Source organism: Balaenoptera musculus, chromosome 18, assembly GCF_009873245.2.
Source record: "Balaenoptera musculus isolate JJ_BM4_2016_0621 chromosome 18, mBalMus1.pri.v3, whole genome shotgun sequence".
Lineage (NCBI taxonomy): Eukaryota > Metazoa > Chordata > Mammalia > Artiodactyla > Balaenopteridae > Balaenoptera > Balaenoptera musculus.
Genome location: NC_045802.1, coordinates 40,418,570 through 40,436,375, shown reverse-complemented (window position 1 = coordinate 40,436,375; position 17,806 = coordinate 40,418,570). Strand labels below are relative to the sequence as shown.

The window sequence follows — 17,806 nt, the reverse complement described above, 5'->3', positions numbered from 1 at the left end:
TAATGCTGAGATAAAGCAAAAAAGTTCATATATGGAACTTTAACACTCTTTGTCTTTTACTTCATCATAAGTAACTGCTGGCTGATGTGTTTATGTGTGTGTGTGTTTAATATTTAGAGATTAGATAGACATATAGATGATATATTATTTTTTAAATGTGATTAAAGGAACTAAATCAAAATATTTCCTTAAAAAGGTATTTAAAGAATTTTCTACAAATTAAACCATATTTAAACAATTCTGTAGCACTTTGTTTCTACTTCCATAATATCAATTTATAATTTTCCAAAAAATAATTATTTAAATGTCAGTCATTAACTGGTAAATTTGTTTATTTGACTTATAATAATTGGCCTAGTCCTATATTCATGTTATCTTGTGATTTAAGGAAAAGGCAAGGATCTTTAATTGCAATGATTAAAAAGCTAGGTAAAGAAAGTAAAAAATGAAAGTTAGGGTAGCAACACAGTGATTGATAGAAGATTGTCTGACATTCCTTAGCTCAAGAGCAAGCCCAACTACTGTCTCTCAGGTTTTTCCTTTCTCTTGGACTAAGTTCTATTTTGCTATAAGTGATGAAGAGGAATACAATTTTAAGTATTAAAACTTAGCATATGTTCTGATATTACAAAGACAATGTATGGAAATTTTAGTGTAGTCAAAATAATAAAAATTTTAAATATCATAATTCCATGACCAAACAACACCGCTTTAAACCCTTAGTGTATGCATAGTCAAATCTTAGCTTACACATATTCACACCCTAAAGCACATTAACAGGAATGCAATTCAACACAGTAAAATCTTTACAAACCTCATTTTTACACTTAACAATAGATTATAAATATTTTCCACATCAACAAACATTAACATTATTTTAAGTATTGTGAATGATTCAATTTTATGCTATTACATAATTTATTAGTTACCTATTAGACATTTCACTCTTTTCTACATTTTTGCTGTTTTATGCAAAGACACAATGTACCTTACTACGAAGTCTTTGCACATGGGAATCTATCTAGATTAATGGGACTGGGATTGTAGGCTTGAATGTGAATCACTCATTGGTGAATAATATCCTGTACCAGTTAAGACACACACAAGAGAAGCATGAAAGCAATGATTAAGATTTCTTAGCTGACTCATTCAGTGACTCTTGAAAACCAGTGTCCAACATAGGAACATGTGTATCTTCTCAGTGCATCTTGAATTTTCCCTCTCTTTCATACTAACCTACAAGAAAAAATATTGTAAAAGTGCTTGGTGTTGTTTCTCAGACCTAACCAGTGTGACATCTTCCAACTTACAGTATCCTGGACATACCTGTATTTGCATGCATGGCCCTTTATGCTGGCATAGAGTACAGGGTCTCTGATGGAAGCTTCGCTTGGTCAGAATCCATATCAGCAGTCCCAAAGTAAAATAACATGGAACAGCCTTAGTAGTTCTTGTTCCCATATTATTCTTCCTCGGGGCAGCCTGGGACCTGGAGCTAACCTGTCAGTGATAAATCAGATAAACAAATGTGACATTCAAACCCTCAACCAGAATTAGCCAAAAATAATAATAATGTTTCCCGTGGGAGAAAATGGAATGGGTAAGAAATAGATACAGGAAAACAAAATGTAAGTGCCCAGGCTTTGGAAAGTCTGAAGTAGGCTCTTGATAACATGTGTTGTCCCAATTCAGTCAGGCAGGGTTTCACTATATTTATAACCCAAACTGGGCTCCTTTCCATGGGGATAACCCAAAAGCAAAATTCCCAAAGACTATAAGTAAAAAGTTCTGTCTCGCTTTGAATATACAAACAATCATAGGTTTCTTGAAAGAATAGTGGGGAAACCTTCACTTTCTCTGAGGAGAAACCATATGTTCTAAACTCTTGGTCTTCATACCTCACTTCCACCCAAGAGCAGCTTCCCCTCAGAGAGGCTCTGGGCTGACACCCCTACAGGCACATTGTGAGGCATGCCAAGATTCTTCAGGTCTTTTCCCAAAGAACAATACTTTTTTCTGAGGTGAAGGAATTGCATCTTTATAACTGCTAAACACTGATAACCCCAGAGGTTAAAAGCTATTAATTTTGAGAATTATAGCTACCTTTTATTGAGTACCTACTCTGTGTCATGTATTATATAACAAGAACACTTCTTATTTTATCTGTTTGAGCCTTACAACACTCCTCTGCTTAAGGCACTGCTCTCTCCATTTTACAAGGCCAAGAACTCCTTCAAAGACATAATGTCCTTGTCCAGGGCCAGGCCCTACCGAGCAAGCACCCCCAGGCAGGAGATCTGGTTCTGGCTCTTCATCTGGTGCTCTTGGGTAAAACCTGAATAAGTACTGCATTCCTTGATGACACCCACAACTCCTGTTTCGTAATGTACCATGGATTCTCATTTTCCTTCATTTTAATTTATTCAAATATTCTCCTTCTATCTTGCTATTCCAAACATTATTCCACTTGCATCAGTCATTATGATGATAAGTTAAAGATTGATTTGCTTGATCAATTTGCTTCACACTATAATATCTATGTTGCCATTCTTAGTCCATATGCATCACCACCCCTACCTCCCATTAGACTGATAAATTGTGCACAATTTTGCCAATTAAGACTTAAATGTCTCTGAGTCAAATTAATTAGGAAATATTTCCGTAAGCCACAGTAGTTTAAACATTGTATTACACTAATTTACAGGGTCTTACAGCAAATAAATTACACTAGATTTACATCTGTTATTCTCAATTATAAAGTGGTAAAGAAATATCATAGTATAGTATATGTGAGATGGAATCTAATAAGTTGTATTTGAAATAATTTAAAAAATATTTTCCTTATTATTCTCAGAGTAATTATAACACCAGGCTATGTACCAGTAGGTGCCCTATGAATACTATTTCTAATGACCATACTATGAGAACTACTGATTTAGGTATAAATGATGTTGCAGATTTGGACATTTCCTAGGAAAAAAAATTATTGTAATTAAAACAGTTTAGAAGAATATCACAGATGTTAATTTTCCTTTTTCCTTCTGTCTATGAAACAAATATTTTATAATGGCTTATAAGCGTCTCCCAGAAATGCTTTATGAAGATTGCAGAATCATTCAGATTGTTCCATTGTCCCTCTTATGTTTTGACTTCCTTTTTACTCACTTAAGCTGTAACTAAGAGATAGTCCTCCAGAGGTAACAGCAGAGATGCTTTAGTCACTAAGACTATGGACTTTTTAGTAGGCCAATCACTTTAAAAGCGATGTTTGGCAATTACGTATTGTAGGCAGCCTGGTCACTGTCCTTTATTACAAAAGCAAACACTTAATATGAATTAAGTGCATGTTGAAACAGAAACAGAGAATACTTGTATTATTATTCCCTCAAGGGTTAAATTCACCTGGGAAAGGAAACACTGTAATAAATAAAATCAGTAGCATGACCTTCCCTTAAAAGTAGAAATGCATTTCAGATATTAATATTCAAGTTTGCTTGCATATTATGTAGCACTTACCTAGGCATGTTTCAAACTCTATTGAGGAGGGAACAATGGTAGTGAGATAGTTGTACTTGAAGGTGCAATGTGCTACAGTAGACTCAATTAGGACCATTTATGATTATAGTTTATATGATGTCTACATTACTTCATTTAAAATGTACTAAACTATCAAATCATTTCACACAGGTCATTGAACAGCAATAAAGTGGTATCAGCTCTTCTCCATTATGACTCTGAGCTAGATTTGAACGAGTGACTCACAGAAAATAGGCTATGTTCTATTGTCAGTCTATAAGAAATACATTTATAGAATAGAAGTATATCTACCTATAACATTTTGTCTCTACATTTGTTTTGTTTGAAATGGATACAATTTTTAAATTGTCTCTTGAAAACACAAATCTTAGGTAAGATAAAATGATTGTTATACATTGTATCTCCATATATTATATATTTATTATTTATATATTCATAATTTTATTAAATTTGAGTAAAAGTAGTCTCATGCAATGCGATATTAAAAGGTCTTTTGGTTATCAAAGTAAAATGGAAATTAGGTGTAGTCAGACATACAGCACAAATTTACTACTCTCACATAATTCTGTACGGCATAAATCTCCACCCTACACACCTGTAAATGTTCTCTTATCTCATAGATTATATCAGCTAAAAGAATATTTACCAAGAAAACTAAGCAGTGATCTGTGCTGAAATGCACAATTTTATTTTACTAAAATACTAAAATTTATTAAAGTACCCATATACATATTTTAGGTCACTTCTGATGGTGACATTGTGTAAATAGATGCCAAAGTAGGATTACAAACACCTTTCAACAGGGATATTCTAAAACCAATGACGGGTAGCAATATCTGGGCCAGTGGACAATAATGACTTCATTGCAAAAGCTACCTTAAAAGCCTCAAGTAAACACAATACTAGGTGATTCAAAAGAAATGGAATGTTGTGTTGCATTATCTATGTATTTATTCAAATCTATGAAGCAAACATTTTTATATTTCTGCTTATTTAAAAATTTTTTATAGCTTTGACCATTAGCATATATATATATTCTTTTTTGCCTTTCTTTCTACAAGTTTCAATGGTATATCACAAGTTTTTTGTTCTTGAATTATACAAGGTTGAAGTTCTTTCTTGTATTTTGCAAGTTGGATATGTCATAGGAAACGACAAATAATAAATGTTTGTTTCCAGCTGTGTTCCAAGTATTTTATATTCTGCCTCAACATTGCACTGTGTGTTAAAGTTGCTTTGCTTTGCGTTCCGCCTCCACTTCCTTTGGGAGGGATGTTAACATTGTGTCCTGTGGTCTTCTTTGTAGTCGCAGCGCCGGGTTACCTTTCATCTCCCTGATGGCTCCCAGGAAAGCTGCAGTGACAGTGGTCTAGGAGACCACGAGCCGGTGGGTAGTGGAACCCTGATCTCACACCCTCTTCCTCTGGTTCAGCCACAGGACGAATTCTACGACCAGGCCTCTCCGGACAAGAGGACTGAAGCAGATGGCAACTCTGATCCCAACTCTGGTGAGTCCTCTTAAAAACTTTGCTTGGAGTTCTTCTGGTTTTCTCTTGTGCCCTTGAGTTTTAACAGTCTTTCTGGGGAGCAAGTAAATGGACATTCAGTTGTTTTTTGCTGCCTTTATTGTTGTTGTAATATTCTTTGAAATATATCAAGTTTAATGTGCTTGATATATTGGCTGTTAAATTGTTTGGTGCATCTTTATTTTATGAACCATGAAAAAAGAAAAAATGCTGCAGATACAATTGCAAGAAGCCGTTTTATGAAAGACATCTAGATGTCAAAGATGGGAAGATATTTTTACATTTTAGAATTGATTAAATATAGTTAAGTGGAACATAGTCAATGAAGAAAAAGAAAAAAGTGTCCTGTGGAATGCTCTTTTCCAATGAAGACTATACACACACACATAAATATATATATATATATATAACATGGTGATTAAAACAAGTATGAAGAGGAGTGATAATGATGTGGGGTTTTACATTTTTTGTCTATTTCAATATTGGATAATTTTTTTTTAACCAATACATTGAAAGAGTGGAATGAGTGGGATGAGACTGGCAAAATCCTTTATTTTCCAACAAACTCACACCTCACCTCAGAAATCATTGTTCATTCCAGGTAAGCCCTGTGAGGGTACTTCTTCCTCGGCCTTTGAAGAAAATTTTGGGCAAATGCTATATCTTTTTTGGTCATTCTATTATCATTATTTTTTTAAATCACTAACTAGTTCACTTTACTTAAAAATTAGAAGTCCAATTCAATAATTATTATGTCCAGTCCAAAGTAATGACCATGATTTCTGTTTGATTTGAATTAAAAGTTTTTTCTAACTCACCTTGACCTGCTTCAAACTTGTCTATAGTGTGAATTGGGGTTAGGGTGATGTTTTTGTAATGTCCTAGCTCTTTCTCTCACTGCTTTAGATATTAAAGTGCCTCTGGCAATTCTATGGTTGAAGGAGAAATACCAAGAAAAGGTAAAAAGCATGAAAGGACTTTCTTAACTAGTTCTGTTGTGGCAATCCAGCATTGGTGTTTTCTGCCTTCTAGGATTTTAAACTGACTCTTTGATTTCAGGGTAGTGGTGGCGGATCTTTTGTACATATGCCCCCTCTCAAGCTGTGCTCCCATCTCTGCAGGTTTTTCTGATAGGTGGTTCTCTTCTCATTGACATATGGAGTTACATTTGCATCTTCTTTCTGCTGAAGTTTTTCTCAGCCAATCTTTTAGGAAAACCTAAGCAAATTCCATACCAGCTCTGGTTCTTAATCTTTCATGTCCTCTTTCTTGGTCTCATAAGGAAAACATACGTGCATCTTTTGACTGCACATATCCAGAATGTCAGGCCATATCCAAAGAGGCAACTACTCATCTCACAGCATTTGGTGGAGCTGGTCAAAAATTCTCCTTAGATTTCTTGGTTCTGATTAGTCTAAGGACCATTGAACCTGTGGTTCCATTGTCTCAACATTTGCTGGACTTGTGTAAAGAGGCTGGATGTGTAGGACAGCTCTTTCTAAACAGATTTCCTAGTCTGCAACTTCCCCTTCTCCAGTTTTCAAACATATCTTATTGGCATTAAGGCAAGGGTCCCAAAACTGGTTCTTGACCACCTCTTCTGCACATGGCAGTGGTTGGCTCCTCTGGTCTTTGGGCCTCCTCCAAAACCAAGACAGAAAAGCTCTATCTTAAACACACTGGCACAAATGGTTTTAGGATTTGTCTAAATAGTTCACCAGTTATTTTCACAGAAGTAAAAGTAAACAAAAAAATGTATGCTGCAATATGGTTAAGCTAAGCTACCCTAGGCCAGGACTTTATCTAATATGTTCCGCTATTCACCCAACAATTTCTTAAACCTGGAAAATAGCACTGGGCAAACTGCCAAATAGGAGAAGACATGAGAGATTCTAAAGCTGGGGGTGGGGGGGAAACTTTCAAGCCTGCTTGAAGAGCTCCCCAGAATTTTTACCAATCCTGTCACATGGAAAAAAAGACCCAAGGGAAGACGCACCCTTGCGCGTTCCAACAGTCAACCTCAACACAGTGACTTCACCCAGAAGAATCACGTTCATAAAAATGTGTTAAACCGGAACAGTGCTCCTTGCTGGAGAAACCATCCTTATTCATGATTGGGAAGGAAGGATAAGAGTCAGATAGGGAAAGGTGGAGCCCAGAGAGCCCCTGGAGGCTAACACTTCTTTTGACATTTAAAGAGACTTTAATTTTAACCTCTTTTGCAAACGTCTAGAGGAGAATTCATTAGACTAGCCCAGAAACATTGAGATCCATAACTAAACAGTAATTCATATTAGTATAATATTATGATATATTATCTTAAAATTCTGCAGTCACATTTTTGTAATTAACTTTGAAGAATTTGTAGAGTAAGGTACAGGATAATTGAAGCAATAATCTTCAACAGTAATAATCTTGCCATGTAGATCTAAACCATTTCCATTATCTTCAGTGGCATTTTCTGTCTCTTGAAGAGTCATGATTTTATAGCAATCATGCAATATCCATATAAATTCATATTATCTATAGCGTTATTAAGAATTATATCTGTATGGATTCCTAGTTTTTCAAATATAATGATTGTCAATAAAAATAGAATTTAGTACTAATTTCATAGTAATTTTTTTCATTATGCATTTTTTAAAGAAATTAATACAAATGGTATCATGTGGGGGAGTTTTTGGAAACTTAAGCTTTAATATACCTTTAGGTTTTAATGTAGCCCTCTGGCAACCAAAGAGATAGTGTCTCTATATTCTAGGCATTTCTGAGTCCTAGTGCATACTTAGCCAACTGTCCCACAAATGGCACACACACATGCAGTATTTCTTGCAGTGAGTTTTGTCAGTTTTTCTACATAAAAAGATTTATCCCTTTCCCAAATAACAGAATTAATCATATTTCCTTAAAAAGTTAACTTATTAATATGATCGTGCCCTCCATGTAAAACTCAATAAAACCATTAATTCTAAGAAAATAGTAAGAGGATTTTCAATTGAGGATTTTAATTTTTAAGACATATAGCTAGAGTGATGAAGCAATTTCACTAAGTTAAAAAGAAACAAAAACAATTATGTAATTAGATCGGGAGCAGCCTATTACCACTAATTCAGAATTAGGTCCTAATCCTGTCCCGTTGAGAATCATGAATGGAGTTATTTTTTCATCTGTTTTTCTTTTAAATGTTAATTTTAAGGATTTTCTTCTGTTTAATGACATTCAAAATTTCAGATTGTATTTATATTATTAAAGCCTTGACTGTCATATGCTTCTACCTCTATCTGGACTGTGTATGAATTCAGCTGGTGAATTTCTCACTAAGGATAGTTTTGATACCTGGTATATTTATGGGTAATATTTACTGAGGTCTACTTATGAGTCAGGAATGCTAGTAAATGTTTTAATATATTGTTTATGATTCCACGCCAATGTTGCAAGTTACATAGTATTATAAGTAAATTACTTGTCAAAACTACTTAGCAAGTAGCTGAGGTATAATATGAACTCAGGAGTGCCTAACTTCACAGGTTATGCTTTTACTATTCAGAGAAGCCACCTGCAATGTGTGCAGGTTTTAAGACAGTGTGCAATACAATACAGTCATCACTGACATTGAGTTTTAAATTTGGGGGCACTAATCTCATTTTTAAGAAGAAGTTTGAGACATTGAATATTACTAAGATGAGTTGTAAGACGAACAACTTGTGAAAGAACTAATTCTGCAAGGATTACTTGGCATTGGGCTAATGAAAATTAAACCTTAATAGGACCCTGTAGCCCACACAGTATAAAATTATTTTATACAGAGGAGTAAAAAGGGAAGTGCTTGGCCTAAATTACATAGTTTGTGAGTCAAGAATAGAACTCATATATATGGAGTCTTACTTAGTCTTATTTAGTCCTGTTTTCGTTGGAACAATTCTTCTTTATCATGGTACTTATATCTTTTCCTTAAAGAGAATCTGTGTGATTAGTTGATTCACAATTGTCTCTCCCATTAACCTCTAAAGACTATTTGCTCACCTTTCTATTCTTCAGGCATAACAGTACCTGGAATATAGTAGGACAGCAATGTATATTTGTTGACTAAAAAAATAATATTTCACAAACACATGAATATACAGTCAGACAAATTAAGTGTTCTATCAAGGTAAAGCAAATAAACAAATAATAAACCTAGGAAGTCCTATATCATGTTAACTGTGGTTATCTTCAGTTTGGAGTATTGATTTCTTTTTAACTGTCTATATTTTCCACAATTTTAATAACGTAATCAAATTATATTTTTATTTTGTAATTTTCATGGAAAGCACCTGATACAGAGCTGAGAAAAAAATCATTCTTAGAATATATATTTTTTACATCAAGTGAAAAATTGTATTAAAAATATTTTTTCCTGTCAGTCTTAAAGATATAGGACACACATGCTAAGAAAATCGAGAATTTAAAATATTTGGGCATGAGATTTTAAATGAAGCTGTCATTTTGGGGAGAAAAAAAGTCAAGTTAATAAAATTTTAAAATACTCCAGCAAAATCCAGACAAAAAACATAATTACCCTATCAAATTTCAGTCCTAAGAAATTGTACTAATCCTAACCTGCAAGAAAAAAAATCACTAACCATAATATGCTTTGGGAATTAAACATGAATTTGATTTTGGGGGCACAGTATTTTATACAATAATTTTTATGAACTGTGTTTATTTTTTTAATACGTATCCTGGGTTGAACTAATTATATTAACCCAAAGAAAATTGTTCAGAGGTTTCATATTGTCACTTGTTATGTTCACTTCCCCATGGGATTTTTGTAATCAATTCAGGGTGATCCCACAATAGTGGCCCCTGAGTTAATGAATCTAGAGTTCCTCATAGAATGGTATAGAGAAAAAGTAATCAATCCTACTGTACTTTGAGTTTAAGGGGAAAAAAAGGCAATAAAAGAACAAAATTTGATTTTTTTAGTGCTATAAAACTTTAATTTTTTGCTTTATTAAATATATTTTTCTAAATGAACGTTAAAAACTATCTATTACTAACTACTTTCCCCTTAAAATCAGAGAGGTCAGAACATTTTCTAGATTAAGCCATGTAGATCACAAACAAAATATACATCTACTCATCTCTTATGTATGTATATACGTATATATGTATCTATCTACCATCTATGTTCTATTGCTAATCACCACCAACTTAGTGTCTTAGAACAACGCACATTCATAATTTCACAGTTTCTTTAAGTCAGGAGTCTGAACGTGCCTTGGCTGAGTCCTCTGCTCAGGGTCTCAAAAGTCTGCAATCAAGGTGTCAACCAGGTTGCTTTTTCATCTGCAGGCTAAACTGTGGAAGAATTTGCTTCCTAGATTTTTCAGATTATTAGAAGAATTTATTTCCTTGCAGTTGTAGGACTGAGACTATCTCACTGGCTGTGTGCTGGAGACTGCTCTCAGCCCTTGGAGGCCACCCTCAGCTGCTAGCCACATGTGCCTCTCAACATGACTGCTTACTTCTTGAAGGGCAGTTAGAGAGACAGTCTCTAGAGTGAGTTTGTAGCAACATGCATTCTTACATAACTTCACATATTCACAGGAGTGACATTCCATCACTGTTGCCATATTTTATTGGTCATAAGCAAGTCTCAGGTCCTGCCCACATTCAAGGGAAGGGGATACATATGGTAATGAACACCAGGAGGTTGGGAACCTGAGGGGTCACACTAGAGTATGTCTGCCACAATTTATATATGACTTAGTAATTCTGAAATATCTTACAATTCAAGGTCTGTCGTTTAAGAACCTTTATTCACATGACTTTTCCACGATTCGTTCATTTGTTTATTCATTCTGTAAACACTCATGCAGAGGCTACTATGTGCCAGGTACTCTGCTAGATTCTGGGGACAGGCATTAAAACCAAGGTTCACTAAACTTAAAAAAAACTGAGTTACTGTGAGAACAAGAGTTCTAATGTGAGTTCCTTGGTCGGAGAGGCCTTGAGGGAACTTGTAAAGTTCCTGAAATTGTTTTGCAATTATAGTTTCTCTGAGGGGCAGGCTATGAGCATTTTATAGACCATAAAAACAAGACAAAAAAAAAAAAGGAGATATTGATTTTTGAAAGAGAGACGATACTAGATACCAATAACATTAGTGAACTAGAATAAATGCCAATTATAAGCATAAAAAATGTGTGGTTTAAAATAGAATAAGTCTTGAATAAGAAATCAATAAAGATTCTATAGAGTGATCCTTTAAACAAGTGACATTGGATAAACAGAAATTGTTTAAGTAAATAAAATATGTGCGTGTGCCTCTGTGTGTGTGTGTGTGAGCACCCACTGGCAGCACAGGTTTCTTGGTGCTATGAAATGTCATGGCTAGTTGGATAAGCAGTGAATAGTTCAGTATTTTTGTGGCACATGCAGTTATGCTTAGCTCTACCACGTGGTCCCGGGTTACTAACCTCCAAAATGGGGTTATTAATATCTTTGAGAATATTGTTATAAAAACAACAGTTATTTGATATAAATAATCACTTAGCACAGTGCCTGAAACACAGATGCTCAACAAATGGTTAATATACAACTGTTCCAGTCTGTGACAAGAAATGAACCTGGATTGAGGTATAGGTTGGACCAGATTTTGAATGATGGGGAGGATAGAATACATTCTAATTGGATACAGCAGATAAGAGAATAGAAAGACTTGATGGTATTCCATGATTTTAGTTTGCTAGACTTACCGGAAAATTACACAATTAAATAAATTAGAGAATATGAGATAAAAACTCAGCTTAGGAAACAATTCTTAAAAAATTTAAAAATTTGGATAGGTGTACAAAGTTCCTAGATAAATGTATCTAGGAACTAAGAATATGATTCTGAGTTGGAAAACTGGAAACTGACAACATAGAAGGTGACTGAAATTTGAGGAGTAAATGTAGTTATGAAGATAGACAAGGGACTATCTTCTTGGAAGATAGTCCAAGAAGGAAATCATAACAAACAACATTTAGGGCAGGCAAAGATGAGGGTGGAGTGGAGTGAGAGCAAAGACAACAAAAATTAGGGTAGAATTAAAAAGATATTTGAAAGTTTTGGGGAGGTTTGAGTCCTATATATAGTCAGTGTTGGCTTTTTTGGGAGGCATTGTGGAATTGTGATTAAGAACACAGACTGTGGATTCAGAATAACCTTTCATCTAACTCATTGACCCTGGGTCCACAGGGCTGTTGGCACATACTGCAGGCTTGGTTTACAGGTATCATTATTTTTGTATTGTTATTATTATCTATAGACAGTGAAAATATGTAGAAAAATCAAAACATGTATCTTAATTATTTAGCAGAAGTTTCCAGTCAAGTGTTCAAAATTACCACGGAGAATTTTGAAATGCAAAATCATTGTTATACCTTAGAAGAAAAAAATTCTAAAAATGTGTTTCAAATTCTGAATACTTTATATTTTAAATTCTTTTCATGTGACTTTTTTCATACTTATCATATCTGATGGGCAGTTCCAAAACACCACAGTTTGCTAAAGACTGATAAAAACTTATATAATAAAGCATATTTATACTCCAGTATATTCATTATTTCACTTTAAATAAATTATGTTCACTTTATGATTTTAAAGTATTTATTATAATATTAATTATTCAAAATACACTTTTTGTTTCATTACTATTTTATTTTTAAGAGGATTGCAATGAGATGATTTTATCTTTTACTACTTAAAGTGGTTAAAAGATGGCTGTAAAACCAGCAGGAACACAAGCTTTCTCTGCTGGCAAGTTTTAGATCTCATCAATTTCAAGTATGACTTTAATCCCAAAAAGAATTAGCTTTGAGTACTTGTTTATCATAAATATCTAAAAGTTGTTAGTAATATTCAGTTGCATTTGAGCTTGTCGAAGCAGTCACTGAATAGTATGTTCAGTGTTATAGTAGAAAAATCTGTAGGAACAATATGCCTCCTAGTGTAAAGGAAGGGTAATGTCAACTTTCATTGATGTGCTGCAAATAACTGCATTTCCATAGCTGCCTGCTGCCATGTGATCCATTCTGCTAAGAGTGGGTAAAGAGGAATGGCATTAATTAACCCTGGATGTGTGGTCTGCCTTAAAGGAAAAAAATATTATTTGTATATCAGTGTTTATAATAATTTGAGAGTGTTAAAAGTGATAAATAGATAAGCAAATCAGTAGCTGTATCTAAAAATAAGGAGCTTACTGATTTCAGTAACTCTTAGAAGTATTCTTTATTATTATTATTTTTTAATTTTATTCTATTTTTGACTGCATTGGGTCTTCGTTGCTGCATGAGGGCTTTCTCTAGTTGCAGTGAGCGGGGGCTACTCTTCATGGAGGTGCGCAGGCTTCTCATTGCAGTGGCTTCTCTTGTTGTGGAGCACGGGCTCCAGGCATGTGGGCTTCAGTAGTTGTGGCATGCGGGATCAGTACTTGTGGCTTGCAGGCTCTAGAGCGCAGGCTCAGTAGTTGTGGCACACGGGCTTAGTTGCTCTGCGGCACGTGGGATCTTCCTTGACCAGGGATCCAACTCATGTCCCCTGCATTGGTAGGTGGATTCTTAACCACTGTGCCACCAGGGAAGTCCCTTAGAAGTATTCTAAAGCCATGTCATAAGAAAAACATGGAAATAAATTACTAATTATAAAGGATCTATACTCAAAATCAAACTAATATCTTTTATTTTATCTTGATATAGAAAAATAAATAAGAGAAATAAATTGTCTAGAGTTTTAAAATAATTTGAAATTTTTGAAGAAACCACAGATACTTGTCTCAAATGTCCCAAATTAACCTTAACACTATTTTGACACACGTTTCTGTCAGTGGATTGAGAATTATTCAGATTAGTGTGACTGACAGATACATGGATGGCCAGATTTTAATAACTCTAAAGTAAAGTTGCCAGATAAAATACAAGATAGCCAGTTAAATTTGAATTTCATATAAACAATATTTTTTTTCAGTCTAAGTATGTCCCAAATATTGCAATATTGCACAGTTTTTGCAATATTTGGGACATACTTAGACTGATAAATTATTCATTGTTCACCTGAGATTCAAATTTAAGCAGCCATCCTGTATTTTATTTTTTCTAAATCAGGCAACACTACCCTAAAATATGATGATTTAATAAAATAGTATTAAATGAATTAAATAATATAATTTAAATATTATGAGGAAATCTACTTATGGCATACATTTAATTACAATTAAAATTCAGAGCAGGGATTAGTCAACCTTATGTTAGAGTTAGTTCTGTGATACTGCCCCAGGTAGAGACATCATTTCTTTACTTTAAAAAAGCATCAGTTCGTAGTATATTTCTATGTCTAGAAAAGAATCACAACGTTAGAAGTTCAGTTTGTGCTTATACTCAACAATGTAAATGCATTACTCCACCATTGAATGATGACTTTTATGTTGGTCTTTTCCTGATTGTTGCAAACAGAGAAATTCTGGTTAAAGTTTTTGATTCATGATTTTTTTTTGTTTGTTTAATGATCTGTTTGATACATCATATTTTAGGATTCTTTATGTGTTCACTGACTTTTATATACTTTCTTTGCCTTCAGGATCTAATCTATGATTTTTAGGATCTGACTGCTTCCAGGGGAAACTATGCCAACATGGGTGGAAGGCAGGGGGAGATAGAGATGGGGAGAGGGAGTGAGGGGGGAGAAGGGGAGAGACAGAGTTTCAATTTGTTTCTGGAATTTTAAGGCTTTGGTTGCATATCTTAGTAAAGATATCCACCTAGAATATATAAATACATTTTTAAGACCTCTCAAGTACGATGCTGAGAGGAAATGTGTGGAGTGCCATTAGACTGAGTACAAATCATGCCTCTTCCATTTGCCAAGCTGCATGACTTTGGGCAAGTTGCTCTGGCCCAGCGGCCTTGTCTGAAGCATGGGATGAGCATAAGACTTTTACCTCATAGACTTGTACAGATTGCAGGTTAACACATGTAACTCAGTACAGTTCTTGGTTCACAGTAAGTCTTCAATTATGTTAGTATTATTGTAAGAATTAAGTAAAACTAAGCAGTTACCTAAGCAAACTCTTTGGCTTCAGTTCTGTCCTCATAATTAATACACAAGTAAAGAAGCATGAGACTTATCCTTCCTAAATTCCTGTTTCTTCCTGGCTAGTTGAGGAAAGGTAGGTGTTGCTTTTTTAGTGAATCTTGAATCATCAAAATAATATCTTAGCTCTGCATTTCACCTTTCTTACACAGACAGTCAAATTTTGTTTTTAAAATGTGTGACTTAGCACCAGTTGTTTGAAATGTTACGTAGATTTAGTCTAAAAAAGCTTTTGAATGGAGAGAATTTGGTATTTCTATAGGATCACTCCAAGCATCCACAAGTAGGTTTAACTGGTAACATTTAGTTATATATAAAGGATATTAATGAAAATCTTATTATGTTCCAGATTCCTGATCTTCACTTGAATTTTGAAACTTTACAGATTTATTCCTACTAATTGGCCAGATAACTCTTTATTTCTTTGTAATTAGTAATAATCTAGCTCTCAGTCAGATCTGCAAACAGGCAATATACTGTACTTTGGGCAAATTTCCCAGCTAATCTCTGCAAATTAAAAGCACAGTTAAAAATAACATAATAACAATTTTGATTTAAATGCTCATTAGAAGGAAAGAATTAAACCATAAACTTCCTAACTGCAGGCACTGGTTTCATTGATTTTTTTTTTTCCCCCCATGTTTTTGTGTTTTGACATGAACTGGTATTTTATCATTCCTGAGCATTCAAATGAGAAACACTTTCACATTAGGAATAAAAAAAGAAAACTTGAAACAGCTTTTAAAATATTCCAGGAATGAAAAAAAAGTTGCTTTAGTCAAGGAAGAGAGTAGATTATATTTTATGTTTTTAAAGATGCAGTTTTAGACTAAACCAAATGACAATTGTGAAACTATGTCTAGGGACCAAAAATAGATGTAGAGGCCCCACAAAACAACAAGCCCAGGCTTAGGAAAGGTAGCATCCTATCATAGGAAGAATGATGCCTCATTGGAATATTTCCTCAAGGCCTCTTTTTATTAAGGAAATATAGTTTTAAATAAAGTCAAAGAGGGATCTTCATTCAGAAGAGGATGTTGAGTTCTGGTTTAAGCTCCTTAAGAAATAGCTATAGAGTATCTCACAGTAACTCTTCAGTAATCTCTCCTAAGTCAAAACTATTGTACAGTAAAAGGTTATGATTTAAAATAAGAAGTTCAGGTATTTCGAGCCAGAAATACCAATACTCCACATGCAGTAAAATTCTGACCTAAGCGGCAAGCAGCATAAGAAAGGGGGAAGGGAAATTAGCCCATAGTCTACCCATCTTACGTGATGTTAGCACAGTCAGAAGGCTTTAGATCTTTAGTTCTTTCGTTGTCCAAACAAGGTACAGAAGGTATGAAGGTGTTTTATGATGTGCAGGGCCCTGGGAACACCTGCTTCAGAATAAGGCAAATCAAGGTTGACACTGACCCTGTACTTTCTAGTCATGTTGTGAACTCTCAGTGTCTCCTCTCTCAATCTCTCTTTCTCTGTCTCTCTCTCACATGTGTGCTGTTTCATTATAATAATACTATAATTATCTTAAATAGAGGATGTTAGAAATATTAGAAGTGATATAAGCAGAGTGTCCTGAATACGGTCTGGCAGATAATAAGAGCTCAAAAATGTCAGTATTACTGTTAATAAGTAAGAAATGCTATCTCTCCTCACTGTATCAATGTCCTCACATCTTCCTTCCAGTGTGATGCTTCTAATCAAATTTGAGTTGATAAACTGAAGAGACAATTTGAGTAAGTAAGTGAGGAAAAACCTGTGGGATATTTCCATGAATGACATACTAATGTGTTTTGAAGAACATAGGGAAATGTATTTCAACTGTTCTGACATTTTTATTTACTTTCTAGTTCTCAAAAAGAATTATTTGTAATGACTTTTTTCAATATGAAATCAGAGGAAAGGTAATATGCATGATTATAATAGTTTAGGTGGTATTGAATAAAGAACTTTAAAATTCTCAAATGGTCAGCTCTTCAAAATAATCTGCCAAATGTATGTAGAAAGTATAGAGTTTCATAGAGTCTTTAGAACTAAAAATCCACCACTGTTTTCCATTATGTTTATCTTTATGTGGTAAACATTCATAAATTACTGATTCATGTTACACTAATAGACATATGAGTTATAGAAATAGTAACTTGTGAAATAAAATTGCTGTCAAGATATGACAAAATACAACATCCGCTTTGATGATACATAATTTTTTTAAGTTAACAAAAATATGTATTTTATTTGTAGTAATTTAATGTATATATTGTACTCAAAACACTATTGATATAAAAATCAAGTTTTCTATTTCATTTGGAGTGTTTTTCTATTTTCCTTATATCTCTAAATTGCTTGTTTATTTGGCCTCAAATGAACTGCAGGCAGACAGTACTGATTTGCAGTTAGAGAGCCTGGTAAGTGGCATTGACTTTTTCATTTTTACTGAATTGCATGGGTACCTGGATTACAGTGTTTCTTTTCTCCATGGCTAAGTGTCCCCTTCCTCTCTGACATTAGCTACAGTGTGCTCACCCTCCACAGCTCATCACAGACTCACAGCTGTGCTGACACACACTCAGAGATCTCACATAGGACACACCAAGCTGGGGTCTCCATGGAATGAAAGGCAGAGTAAAGGA

General features: G+C 34.2%; 1 protein-coding gene across 2 annotated transcripts in view; it reads left to right on the top strand.

The window, feature by feature from the left end:
* PCDH9 (protocadherin 9) overlaps positions 1-17,806 on the top strand; it is a 978,600-nt gene that overhangs the window by 626,306 nt on the left and 334,488 nt on the right. The window contains exon 3 of one of the 2 annotated variants that reach the window (XM_036831568.1): positions 4,970-5,045. In XM_036831568.1, the coding sequence (XP_036687463.1) occupies positions 4,970-5,045 (76 nt within the window). Of the gene's footprint in view, positions 1-4,843; positions 5,046-17,806 lie in introns of both variants that reach the window. The other variant, XM_036831567.1, reaches the window with a different exon arrangement.